Source organism: Artibeus jamaicensis, unplaced genomic scaffold (assembly GCF_021234435.1).
Source record: "Artibeus jamaicensis isolate MK-2021 breed Jamaican fruit bat unplaced genomic scaffold, CSHL_Jam_final contig_387, whole genome shotgun sequence".
NCBI lineage: Eukaryota > Metazoa > Chordata > Mammalia > Chiroptera > Phyllostomidae > Artibeus > Artibeus jamaicensis.
The window spans coordinates 12,496,899-12,511,594 of NW_026521812.1; the positions used below are offsets into that span (position 1 = coordinate 12,496,899).

Here is a 14,696-nt window from a genome sequence, read left to right on the forward strand (position 1 = left end):
TTAATAACTGTGAGTTTGCTTTCTTTCACTGTTCATCTTTTTTCTTCTTTTTCTTAGGTAAGTCCTTTTAACATTTCATATAATAAGGGCTTGGTGATGATGAACTCCTTAAACTTGACCTTGTCTGAGAAGCGCTTTATCTGCCCTTCCATTCTAAATGAAAGCTTTGCTGAATAAAGCAATCTTGGATGTAGATCTTTGGATTTCAGGACTTGGAATACTTCTTTCCAGCCCCTTCTTGCCTGGAAGATCTCTTGAGAAATCAGCTAACAGTCTGATGGGAACTCCATTGTAGGTGACTGTCCCCTTCTCTCTTGCTGCTTCTAGAATTCTCTCCTTCATTTTAATCTTGGCTAATGTAATGATGATGTGCCTTGGTGTGTTCTTCCTTGGGTCCAACTTCTTTGGGACTCTTGAGTTTCCTGGACTTTCTGTAAGTCTGTTTCCTTTGCCAGATTGGGGAAGTTCTCCTTTATTATTTGTTCAAATAAGTTTTCCACTTGTTGCTCTTCCTCTTCCCCTTCCCCTTCTGGTACCCCTATAATTCGGATGTTGGAATATTTAAAGATGTCCTGGAGGTTCCTAAGCCTCTCCTCATTTTTTTTGAATTCTTGCTGCTTCATTCTTTTCCGTTTGGTCATTTTTTTTTCCTTTTAGTCCACTCAATTGATTTTAGTCCCAGTTTCCTTCCCATCACTATTGGTTCCTTGTACATTCTGCTTCATTTCACTTAGTGTAGCCTTCATTTTTCATCTAATTTGCGACCAAAATCAACCAGTTCTGTGTGTATCCTGATCACCAGTGTTTTGAACTGTGTATCTAATAGGTTGGCTATCTCTTGGTCACTTAGAAGTATTGGCTTTAGGGCTTTGAGCTGTTCTTGAGCCATAATGTTTTGGTCTGTTTGCACCTGCTATGTGTGAGGTATGGAGCCACCAGGACAGGGCAACCCAGATCGCTAGGTTGTAACACTGTATGTGGGGGTGGGGTCAGAGGGGCAATATCGTTTTTTTTCGGTCTCTTGGATTTCGGTCCCCTTTGCTGCTTCCCACAAGCAAATTGGGCCCTTCCAGTGCTGGTTCCTGGGTGTGTGGGCTTGTGCACCCACCAGGACCCCGTGGTCTCTCCAACAAACTCTCTTGAGTCTGGGAGCCTCTCCCGGTACCTCGACCCCCTGAAAGTTTTTCCAATTGGTGCTTTTAGGCTTTAATTCCCATTGCTGGGGCCCTGGTTTACACAGTCTGTCTCACTGCTTGCTCCTTTGCCTGGTTTATTGGTCTGGCTGAATGGTTCGTTGTCAGACTGTGGTACAGTTCAATTTTCTGTTTTGGCTGCATTTTTTTTTTTTTACTAAATCCTTGTTGTCTTTAAACTTGGTTGTGAGAGGAGGTACAGTGTTTCCACCTACACCTCCATCTTGGCCGCCAGAAGTGTGTAATTTTGATTAGATTCAATTTATCAAAAAGACCCTGAATCTCTCAGTTATCGTCATCCTTTTTGGATTGTTTTTGAAGCAGCATGGAAGGTATTATAGAATCTTTGGGCTCATAGATATGTTCCCTTTGATATTCCAGTTTCCTGAGTCACGGTTAACTGAAAAAATCAGGTTGATAGCATGTACCTTTGATATACTGAGGGTGGGGGCAAAAATACTGGGATTTGTTTTGAGAAGTTGTGTATTCTAAAATGTTTAAACTTCAGTCACATTCACAGTACTCTGTTTGATGCAATACACCTATTGAGACTTTTTTCCCCTGTTGAAAACAGTTCTTGAACTCATTGATTTTGATGCCCTTTAGTGCTTCTGCTGCTTTTTGTTTCCCTTCTTCCACACTGGCAAAACGTTTTTCTTACAAGACATTTTTAATTGAAGAAACAGTCGACTGGGGTGAGATCAAGTGAATAGAGTGGTTAGGATGGGGGGTCATGCTGTTTTGGGTCAAAAACTGCTCACATTCGTTACAGTGTGGGCAGGTGTGCTCCTAAGTCACCTGTCATGAAATGGACAAACACATTGAAGAGTCTTAAAAACAACCCCTCTGAACCTGAATGCAGCCTCTCACTGGTGTAACTGCTGCAGATGGGTTCCTAGGGCACTCACAGGGGAAGCCTGTGTTACCAAGGGCCTGCCCTCTAGAAGATGGTTCTGGGTTTGGGGAGGGGGTTCCCCTCATATGCTGAAAGTGGCACTTCACCTCTGGTCTTTCCCCAAATCCCTAACCCCAGTCTAATCATGGAAAAAGCATCAGGTAACTCCCCAATTGAGGACACAACACATCAGGCCAGTATTCCTCAAAACTATCAAGGTCTAGCTTACTTGTAAGCCTGTTACCAATTCCTTGAAATGTGTTAATTTCCTTTGTTGCCTAATATGCAACCTGTTCTCAAAAAATATTTCATGTATGCTTGAAACAAAGGGCTAGGTGCTAATTCTTAAATAAATATTCTGTATATGCTCATCATAGTGACTGTCATTGGTCATTTTCCCAGTGTGCAGACTTTCTCACACTTCAGCTTCTCAATTCCTGGATATGCCGTGTGTGTGATCAGAGTAAATCTTCTCTTAACATCACCTGTAGGTTCTCAGAAACTAACTTAATAAAACAAAACTTCACCATTGATGAGTTGATAAAAGCAGGAGTTGAAATCTGACATATTTCTGGTCACAGAAACATCACCAAACTTCCAAATGAAGACCCAAAACACTTCCAGGATCAACACTGAAATAAATGTTTTTTTTATCCTTTCTTAAATTGATGTATAAAACACAAGATGACTTCCAGTTCAGGGTTGCAGGTGGCCAGAGGCTATCCCAGCAGCTCAGGGCACAAGGTGGGAACCACGTGGTTCCCTGGACAGAACACGAATTGCAGGGCACCCTCACACACACACTCAACTGAGACAATTTAGGGTGATTCACCTCGTGTGTACATCGTGGGGATGTGGGAGGAAAGGAGTCCTGGAGGAAACCCACAAAGACATGGAGAAAACATGCAAACTCTGCACAGGGATCTCAGCTGGGAATTGATTTCCTTATCGTTATAGTGAAACCACACTGAACCAAATGGTATTTGAGGACCTGAGTACTGACACCCTAAGTGGAACAGTTAGCTCTGTAATTCACAAGCTACTTCCTACTACATCTGAGGCAGGAGAAAGTTGAAGATGGGATAGAGATGTGTAGCCTCTCAATTTGATACTTGTTTTCCAAATAGTACACACTTTGTCTGGTAAACACAAGCTAAATTATTTTTAAAGGAATCAGTTCCCAGATCTTCAATTTCCCTGTGTACTGTTTCCTAGAGTTGGTCTGCCTGAAAATATGCCTCAGGACAAGGCTTTATCCTTAACAATTATTCTCACATTAGACAAAACTGATAGACCTTTCATCCATTCTGAATCTTACCAAGGCACTTGGATAAAATCTAAATAAGTAGAAACAATTTAAAATATTGGTGTGAAAGAGAGTGTGTAACTATTCATCTTATATGTAGAATCTAAACGAAAATGAACAAAACAAAAACAGACTCATAATAACAGACCAAAGGGATAGTTGGTTACCCAGGGGGAGGAGATGAGAGAAAGGGTGAAAAAGGTGGAAGGAAATATAGTCAATAATATTGTGGTAAGTTAACACAGTGACAGATGATCAGTAGAATTAGTGAGGTGATCACATTGTAAACTTTTCAAAATACCGAATCACCATAAGGTACAACTACAATATATGCCAACTACTTATATTTTTTTAAATGACTTGTAAAAAAAAACTTTTGGTAATTCTGATGTTTTCTATTGAGTTCCTCTCAAAAATTAAAAGATGATGTAATTAAGTCACCAGCTGATTAAAATCACTTTAAAACACTTCGTAATAGTGAATTCGGTATATAATTCCTCAAGTTGTTCAAAGATTAAATGACATCAGTAAAAAATCTTCTATTTTAATCTAATTTTTGTTATAAACTAAGTTTCTTAGAACTTTACATTTATAAGAGCAAAAAATAATAAAGTTAACCTTACTACTATATTGACATTATTCTCTGAATTTTAAAAAATAGGGAAGAAACTCTCAAGATCTGTTCATCCACTAAAAGATGTACTTCTGATAAAAATCAGAAGTACATCTGATTTTTGTTTAGTAACAGTTCATCAAAATTTGGACTGTAACACTAAAACTGTAAGAAGTGAAGCAAAGAAAATTCAGAGGGAGAAAACGTTAAGTTTGTTGCCCCCTTACCAGAACTTACAACTGGGTTTCCATTTTAGACTTCATGGGTCTACAGGATGGGTGGGTGGCTCTCCTCTAAACTGATTCCAGAAGCCAAGTTTCTTCCTTCTTAAGTGTATATTGGAAGCCACACACTCTTCTGCATGAAGTTAGTGGCTGATTGCACGAGGAAGGCTTTCACAGACCAAACCTGGAAGTTCTATGCATCACTTCTCTTTGATTTATCAGAACTCAGTTACATACATAGCTACCCTGATTTACAAAGGTGGAAATGACCTAACTGCATGATGGGAAGAGGAAATGGTTTGTCAATCAGTTAACAGTCTCTGCCACATATATTTGTAATGTTTTGATGAATCATGTATTTATAACTGGAGACTTTTTTAACACTTAGAATTTTAAGTGTACAGAAAACAATTTCAAATTTAGTTGTAGAGAAGTGTGACATCTTTAATTGCATGACTTTAATTCCATAATAAAAATAGGGTAAAATTCTTTGAGGAAGTGAAATGAATGGTGAAATGTAACAAATCACTGTGGTATTTAGATTATTTTAGTTACATTTAGAAGAAATACCTGATAATTTTTTTAAAATAGTCATTAACATCCTAAATTCATTTGAATTCTCTAACTTCAGATGAGAAAACCTTAAAATGTCAACCTAAAATTACTAGGTGTATAAAGTCTTTCAAAAGCATTTTTAGAATACTTCCAAAGCTCCAATATGTCCCCAAGAAGAAACATGATCATATCCCACAACGAGGAAGGGAAGAGAAACAGAGTCATTTCTGAAGTTATCTCTCCTTTCAGTCTTTCAACTCCTTTCACCTGAAAAACTCCATGAAAAGCTTATGCAGAAAACTGTTCTGAGGTCTTTAATTAGTTAACCAAGATTCCACTGTCTGAGTGAAGTATTTTAGGATATGCTAGCTAAGAAAAGGTTTACTATCCCTCTGTGCTAGGCTTTACTGTGAATTTTTACATCATAGAGAAATTCCAAGGTATTAAGAAACAATATGCCCAATAGGGAAGCCATCTCTGTAATTCCTAAAGTAGCCCTGTAATATATTCAGATATTATCCATATGGCTTCCAGCACCCTGCCTGAATCTTTAAGCGATAAAAGAAAAAGGTGGCCTTGTTTTGCATGAAGTCTCAATAATCCTCTGAGCATCTGTTCCAAAGACAGAAAGTGATTTGGAATTCTCATCTTTTTGCAGGACAAAAATTGTAAGCCCTTATCCAGTGATAATGTTCTTTATACATTTGGAACAATGAGAGGCATACTTCTCTTAGTTCTTTATTAGAAACATAGTAAGAAAGCCACTATAATTTTTCAACAAAGAAATATAAAACATTAAGTTCAGAAACTTTATACTTTCCCTTACTGCAATCCACAGGCTATCTTTTGGGATGAGGCACAAAGATCATGGTGTAACTCATGTGAGTGTCACCTCCAAAGAAAACACATAACAGACACTAGTATGCAACATTCATTATATTTATTTTACTAAATATTATGGTTCAAAAAAACAAACCAAAAAACTTGTACTTAAAACTAGCCCAACTAGGTGGACTGGGCTGATGCCGTCCCCACCCCCTCTATGTAGACATAACTGGAACTGTATCAGACAGCAAGCACTCATGTATGCATACTTTGCCTTTCCTGTTGAACATGAATGAACTTCTCTGAACCAGGAGAGACAAATGAAGTTTTACAAGATACAGGCACTTTATGTTCCCAGTTTTAGAAATAAGCCAAGTGAAAAATACTTAGTAAAAGTAATTGGAACAGAGAAAGTTTTAGTAGTTCTACCATTAATTTTAGTGACTAGACTCAATGCAGACAGACAGCATCAAACAAGTAAAACAAACAAAAGTTTAATAACGGGTTAATGGGCATATATATATATAAAAAATAATTCAAATTTTCTACAACTGGAGAAAAATGCCCATCTGAATCCAACTTAAAGATATGCCAATGTGCATTAAATCTTGTGTACCTACATAGCTGAGTAACATCTGAAAGCTTTGCAAGAGTGTGTGGTTAGTGAGAAAAGCAAAAGGTGCTTTTGATTCCACAGTATCCTATTAAACAACAAAAGAAAGCAATTTACAAAAAAGGTACCAAATAATACTTTAAAATAAATAGTTCATCATTTTGATGAATATGTACATGTAGAGTCCACTTCTTGGAAATTTAGCTATCTAAAAGTGGCATATCACTATCAAGAGGTGCAGGAGCAAGTTCACATAAATAGAACAGTGTGGCTTCACTAGCTTCGGCTTCTGTCAACGGCTCCAGACGAACAAGCTTACTTTGGGTTGGTTCTGGGTCCAGGCTGCTATCCAGAAGCTCATCAACTTCTATGGGTTTATCTACAGAGGACATAACTTCTGATGATGCTGTGCTTCCCTGTTCAACAGTAGAAGTAGGGTTCCCATCCAGGAATGCAAGAAGTGGAAAGGCTGTGTACTGGATAAGCTGTTTATCTATAACAAAGATTAGAAAATAGCACTTTTATCACCAACTTTGTTACAGAGTTCAAGATGACAGTAGAATAAATAGAAACAGATGTGCACAATAAAATCACTAACCCAGCAAAACAAGAAATCAGGATTTGTCTGTAAACACTGAACATTAAACATTAAAAAATGTTCAAGCCAGAAAGTTAGTCTTTTATTCAACAATTAAGAAATGAGGGTTGCCCTGGCTGGTGTGGCTCAGTGGACCGAATGCTGGTCTGGGAACCCAAAGGCTGCAGGGTTCAATTCCAGTCAGGGAACATGCCTGGATTGCAGGCTAGCTGGTGCATAAGAGGCAACCAATGGATGTATAAGAGGTGTAGAGCTAGCTGGTGGACAAGAGGCAACCAATGGATGTTTCTTTCATACATCAATGTTTCTCTTCCTCTCTCCCTTCCTTCCCCCTCTCTAAAAAATTAAAAAAAAAAATCTTTAAAAAAATGAAGGTGTTTTCAGTTCTAAAGTTAAAACAGAAAAAACAAAAACACAACTTAAATTTTAAAAACTATTACCTCACCAATTCAATTTTCTCTGTATGCTGGAACCTTGACACATTATGCCTAGAAATGAGACCAGCACATTCTGTGTTCTATTGTTAAGCCTGGCAAAAATTTCATTGGTATGCATTAGTTCCTATGTAGGACTCCTAATTTTATTTTATTCTATGTTAGAGAGAGGGAGAAAGAGATACAGAGGCATCAATTTGTTGTACCACTTCTTTATGCATATAAATTGGTTGTTTCTGTATGTGCCCTGATTGGAGATTGAATCTACGAGCTTGGTGTATGGGGACTGTACTCCAACCGAGTTGCCCAGCCAGAACATTATTCCTAATTTTAAAATTCTATAGAAACTAGTACACTACATTTATACCTACCTGTTTTGGGTTTAGATTTTCTTCCCTCTTCTGAGACTGGCTGAACTACATTGTTCTTGGTAGCTTCTAATCCTTTATTCTCAGACTAAAAGAAAAATAACAGAATACTTTTTCATATTTTATATATTTCTGAAACTAGCAAAACATAAAAACTGGTACATGAATATTGTGAATACTGGTATATTATCTGAAAAATATGGGAAGGAGAAGCATCAGGAAAGATTTGAGTAGAGGCAACAAGAATGGTTAAGAAAACTATTGCTGTCATTAAGTGGATGAAACAAAGACCTTGAACTAGGATGAAAAGATGTATGAAAAGGAGGGAAGATTTCAACAGTAGAATAGACAGAATTTGTCAAGGATAAAAGCTGGGAATAAGTCAAGATTACTTGTAATTAGGTAATTTTTAAACTAATTTTAAACAGTTTTCATTAAAAATGTACTAGACACTTCTCTTCATTCACAGAGTAAATGAACATATTTAGATTAGTTGAGGATAACACAGTGGCATCCTAAGACTATTTATCCCTGTATTTGGAAGCCTCAAAGTTAAAGTGGTTCTTCATTTCCTTTACGTGGTTCCTTTGGTTCTTTCCTGTCATTTAAATTGCTTCTTTCAACCAGTGTCTTCTCTTCTTACACCTGATTTTAAGGGAATTAAATCTCGAATGCTGTTAAATTCTTCAATGCTCTTTTCAACGATGTTCAGAGTGAGTTGCAGAGGTTCACCATTTCTTATAAATAGCCTTAAGTCCCATAGATCTGCATGCTGGTTAGGTACATATGGTATAATAAACATACTAATTCCTGTAATTCCCCTGATATCCATCAAAAAAATAAATCAGTAAAAGTTTCCAGTATTCAGAGAGAATAAAAACACCAAGATATAGTAAAAACTTAATACCTTTCCAAAAATTTACATTAAAACATTTCTCATTTAGCATTCACAATGAACATTAAAGCAATAACAGAATTTTTATTTTTACACTTCCTAAAAATGGATATTTTTCAAGAATGACATTGCTGTTAATATAAAGCATATAAGAACCAAGATAAAAAATAGGTTTCAGCTCCCATGCAAATTCTTATTCATTAGTAGTGGCCACCTATATTTCTGTGCTGAGAAGTATAAAGTATCCCCATTTACTAGGAAAGAGTATTGTAATCCATGTCATGTAATACGTAAATAACCAAGGGGATAAGAGTGGATGTGCCAATTATTCGAAAACAATCTAGATTCTAGAACTATAATGAAAAGTCACTCTCAAATTTAATTTTTCTACAGTATTTTGAAATATGCAATTTGCTGTTTAAAAGCTATTTCTGAAAACTGTATTTAAGCTACTGGTTTTGGAACAGAGAGGAGAGCTAAGGATAAAGAATAACTCAAATGTCTAAGCAATAAATAGTATATTACATTCACTATAAATGCATGATATGGGATCATTCAACTTAAGGTCTAACATTCAATAATATATTTACTAAAACATAGTGCTGAGATGGTCCACAGAATCTTATAACATAAACCTAGACAAACTATGGTACGCATGCCAAACAGAGCATGCTGCCTGCTTTTGTAAATAAAGTTTTATTGGAACACAGCTATACTCCTTCTTTAAAGTACTATCTGTGGAGTTTTATTGGAACACAGCTATACTCCTTCTTTAAAGTACTATCTGTGGCTACTTCTGCACAAAGCTGAGTAGACATGACAGAGAACACATGGACTGCAAAACCAAAAATATTTACTAACTGGTCTTTACAGAAAAAAATATGCCAAACCCTAACATAAATCAGCCAAAACTGAATGTTCAGTAAACTTTCTGGTTCAAAAGTTCACAACTTCTTTCAAGTCCTAAGTTACCCAGGCTGTAACTTTGAAAATGTAAAAAATGTGGCTGGTCTATCCTCACACATGATAGTAGTCAGAAAAATTACAATCCCTTACTGTAATCACTCATTTATTTGATATGTGTTCATTTTTGCACTGTATAATATTTGATTCCACTAATCTAGAATCTACAAATTTCAGACAACTTGATTTACCTTTGTAATCAATAAAAAACGGGGATTACTAAACAATTTGGTATAAATGTAAGATAAACAGAGCATATACCTATTCAAGACAATAAACAGTACAAAGTAAAATAATGATTTCTAAATGTCTGCTCTAACAACCTCAACCTATCCTTTTTACTAATGAAAAACCAGAATTTCTTGTTAACACATGCTAATCCCTACCGGAGTTTCTATACCTTTAAGGAAATAACAAAAACCATTACTTAAAGAAGTCTAAAAGCCATACTTTGTTTCAATTTACCTTATCTAAAGTACCTACAAATCCCTGAGCTTTTACTATATTCTAATAAAATGAGGAAACTTATTTAAGAATATGGGTGAAAGCTAATTCTCAATTTAAAATGCTGAGTTTACTGAAGGAATGAGAATGTAAAATCAAGCACATAAAACATAAAAAAGTTGTATTTTAATAACATTATTTCAGTGACATACTTGAACATGCCAAGTTTAATTACAAGATCTGCCAGCACTTTGAGGGCTGATTTCATACTGGTAGTTAATCATACAAGTACCAGTAAAACTGAGCAATGATACACCCCAAAACCCAAAGCTGATTTTTCATCTAAATTTTACTATTTGTTCACACATATTAGGTCAGAAGATAAAATGCTTCGTAACTGGGAGTGACACTGCTCTCTACTTACTAGGAGTGCTTTCAGATTCTTATAGCTATGGGTCCTGAGCAACATGAATTAAAACTTACTTTTGTATTATTGATGTAATCTGTGGGATTCATCTGCACAGAACTAGTGAAAAGCTGAAAGACCAAACAAGAAAGATAAGTTTAAAAATATTTTAAAAAAACTAACTGTGTTCAAATTTTTATACAGCCATGTTGGGTGAAGAGATGTAGCTCCTGTACTAGGAAGTTTCCATACAATAAAATAAATTTGAAAGAGTAAAGCAGGAAAGCAGAAAGAAAAACAAACCAATCAGAGCAAGTTAGCCCATGCATTAGATATTGTATGAATTTCTCTATAAAACTATAAAGTAACCATTTGAGACAAACTGTGGTTTTCCACAGCTTCCTTCTCCCTTCATTTCCTTTACTCTTCTTCTCCCTAAATACACTGGGACTTAAGTGGCAAACAGGACTGCATTCCTTATCCTGACACTAAGCCTTCACTGACCATTTGCTATTCTGTGATAAATTTATAGAATCTGCACTACGACAGTGGCTCCTAGAATACAAATGGCATACCTTCTTGTTGGTTTCATCTCACCTAGCAAGGGAAATTGTAGACACTAAGACCACTGCTTACTGCTCTCCTCTATCCAGCCAGTTCACAGATATAACTTTTGTTTGTCATAAGTTTCAAAGTCATTCATTTCATAGGGATTTATTACCCATATAAGAAATACTTGACATCATAATCAATATAAAATGAAGACACTATTCCTGCTCTTCAGGAGCTTACAATCTAAAAGACAAAATAGGCACAACATCAAATAACAACATATGATCAGATACAATCCAGCATAATAATAATAATGGATGGCAGAGCTCAAAAGTACTAAGGAGTTAAGAGAACAAAAGAAGGAAAACACACAGACACAAACACATATACATACTCAAGATAAACAAAAAGCCTGTATGAAGCTATGTAACATTATCAGTCAATCCCTGGGGCTGGTTAGGATCTGGAAAAGAGAGGACGGAGGGAAGAATACATTGTTCTAACATTATCAACAACGAAGAATAAGATGACCAGTCCAAATAACGCAGAAGTTCTGAGTTGAATAGTGAGTTGTATACATAAGGCTCAAAAAGTAAAGCATGGCCAATCAGGAGATAAGGCCACATTCTGTTGGCTTTAAAAGCCTTGGGAATGGACTAAGCAATGAAATAGGGCAATTAAAGCATTTTAACAGAATGAGCACACCAAAACAGTTCCTAGGACAGAATGTAATGCAGAAGCCACAGGCAAATTCCCTCTGTTCTGTCTAGACATTAACTCCTCTCAAAGTTCCACATTCACAGACCTAAAAATATCCCCAGCTCTTCTTTTTCATTCATTAACTGTTTCCCCTATCATATCACATACTGATACATGAAGAGATCTAGTTCCTTAAGAGCAGTTATATGTGACTGCTAATCTCTGCCAGTTCAGCTTGCACTGCCTTAGAGACCTGACCACATTTTGTCCCTACTGAGAGTGGCACCTAAAGAGGGCCAACAGTGTTAAGATCCTCTCTCATTCTTTGCCCTACTCCCCCCACACACTGACTCAGGAATACCTTCATATATTCCCAGCAGATCTATAGTATAAACTAGAAAAAAAAAGTAGACCGTAGATGAGGAGGTGACAATGGTTGGTTGAATTGTATGACTCCACAATGGGTCACTCAGTACTAAACTTTGCAGAGAGAACCCATGAACTCTTCAGCACACTTATTCATGTCTTTATCATCTTTGCCATCTCAGGCAACAAGGCAAACCTATGGGTGAATTATTTGTGACAATAGAACATAATTCAAGATAATCTCATCTTTGAATCGTGCTCTATTATGAAGGTCTTGAATGAGAGAGGCAAGAATGGAAAATTTAAAAAGCTGAAGACAGTATCTAGTTTAGAAAATAAATGCTTGGTGTTAAACACAATTAATATAAGGCAAGATCTAACTTTTTTTCTCAAAGGCATGAAATTAGACTTCAAGCAAAGTTTATTTTAAAAAATATTAAGAGCTGGAAGACAGCAATCCTACAAGTACAAATCCCTTCAGAGAGGAGGGGCAGAAAAAGACGTAGAGAAAATGAAAGAGGATAAAAGACCAAGTACTTTGGGGAAGACCAACAAGTACAAGCCAGCAGGAAAAAGACAAGTTTCTAGAGGAAATGGAGAATGTTTAGGAAGATAGGAATATAACAAAGGTCCCAGAGCTTCTAAAATCAACAGAACAAGTTGATTTTAGTAAAATACTGATTTAGGAAAATTAGTATTAATAATAATACTATTAATTACTTTAATTCTTACAATGGCCCCTCAAGGCATTAGCTACATTTTATAGATGGGCAAACTGGGAAGAGAGGTTAACTTTCTCAAGATTAATAATCACATAGTTAGAACAGTAAGTAAGATGAAACAAAAACGGAACCCAAATCCGATTCAATACAAACCTTCTGCTAGCCCAGTGACCTAATTTGGGGGCAAAAATCACAGCCTACTATTTATGAATAAACCAAGGCAGAACAGGCTTAGAGTTAAATAAGTAAAACAATACAAGGTTTCAAAAGAAATAAAGAGTAAAAAAGAAGAAACATATATATTCACTTGTTTAGAAAAGTAGAATGGTAAAAGAGCAGAACAACACATCAAAATGTTTTTTAAGATGGGGAAGATCTGTACCTATTGAAGGTAAATGGGGAAAGATCAAGGATAGAAATAGAAAAACAGAGAGGCAGAAGCAGGTGTACAAATTGGCTTCAAAGAGGAAGTAAGTACTTCCTCTAAGATGAGATTCCACATCTTATGAGAGGACCAGGGCAGGGTGAGTTATCCTGTGTGAAAACAGTTGGCTGGACATGGTCATGAGGACAAACAGGTATGATAAATGCTCCAAAGCTTAACCTAGTTGAAGACTGTGAGGGTTTGTAGAGGATTAGAATTATGGGATTTTATTTTTTTCTTAGTAATCAAAGAGACCGATATTCTGGAAGGTCCCCAGATTCAGAGTGGGGCAAAGACTAATAGAGTCAAGGACAGTTAAGTTACTATTAACCAACTGAAACAGGATATTAATATGGATGTTGAACTCACTTAAAATCGTAACATAGGTCAGCATAGAAGGAAATCTTCAAAGACAGTGAAATCTACCCTGTGAGGCACTGATGCGACTATGAAGTCTTGTCACATGAAGACTGATGAGAAGCAGAGGGATAAGGTGGTAAAATTCGACTAAGGGGTAAGAAAGAACTAATTCCTTTAGCCTCACTGAGAAGCTCTTAAAAGAACAAGATAGTACAATCTTGATGTGAGAGAAGCTGCATTTAAAAAAAAACTGCCAAAAAAGGACCAAACAAAACTTTCCACAGACAGAAACATGTTCACAACAGGAAATGAAAATGAGGAGAGAACCAGTTTCATATGGATGGAAGCAGGCCAGAAAGGAAGCTTTGGTAAAAAAAAAAAGCTTAGGTAAGGAAGGGAGAGGTGCTAGGCACACAAGGGAAGAGAACAAGAAAGGCAGTTAGTGCCAGAAATGGTAGTAGATAAAGACCCACAAACCAGACAAACACTGTAGTCAAGTTCACAGAGGTGGTGGTGGGGACTGGAGCAGGGAAACCTCAGTGCACAGGACATAAAATTTAAAAAAATATAGCTAGTATAATATATTTGAGTGGAAAACATTAATCCCCAAAGTTAAGAAGTATATTCATACTATTTCCTGGCTGCATATTTCTATTTCTAATTTCCATCAATTTCTATTCAGACAATTTAACCTACAGCAAAACATAATACAGCAACAAGTATAGACAAGACCTAGATACTAATGTTGAACAGAGTTGGTATGTTGTTATATGGGGATTAGCTGAACTGCTATTCAGAAATGGATAGTTATGACTGTCTTTCCTGTCCTGAATCCATCTGTTCAATCTTTCTGATACACGAAACCATTCACTGATTTTAAAAAAGAGAAAATGCAAAACCAAGTGTAGAACACAAGAAAATGATGTACAGACTTATACATAATATACATAAGACACACAAACTGCCAGTACAACAAAGATTATTCAAAGTACCTACATCAACCAGGAGATCTGGGTCTATGCTAAACTGTCTTCCTGAAAGCATGGCTTGGAAGTCCTCTAAACTGCAATCAATACTGTCAAGATAATCCAACAGCTCAACCCTAAGGGAAAAAAATTAAAATAAAAAATTAATTAGGTTTTCTTGTTTTTTATGTTTAAAATTACATAGCAATCTAGCTAAGCAAAACATTCCCAGAAATTGCTGAATCCTTACCAATTTTTAATCTTAACAGATCCTAT

General features: G+C 36.3%; 1 protein-coding gene across 2 annotated transcripts in view; it reads right to left on the minus strand.

Annotated features, from left to right (window-relative positions):
- Positions 1–5,709: 5,709 nt before the first annotated feature.
- Positions 5,710–14,696, minus strand: part of HSF2 (heat shock transcription factor 2) — a 35,610-nt gene continuing 26,623 nt past the window's right edge. Inside the window, exons 10-13 of one of the 2 annotated variants that reach the window (XM_037139632.2) lie at positions 14,452–14,557; positions 10,410–10,463; positions 7,628–7,712; positions 5,710–6,717 (exon numbers count right to left, since the gene is read on the minus strand). In XM_037139632.2, coding sequence (XP_036995527.1) covers positions 6,425–6,717; positions 7,628–7,712; positions 10,410–10,463; positions 14,452–14,557 — 538 coding nt within the window. In that variant the 3' untranslated portion in view covers positions 5,710–6,424. The remainder of the gene's footprint in view (positions 6,718–7,627; positions 7,713–10,409; positions 10,464–14,451; positions 14,558–14,696) is intronic. The other variant, XM_037139633.2, reaches the window with a different exon arrangement.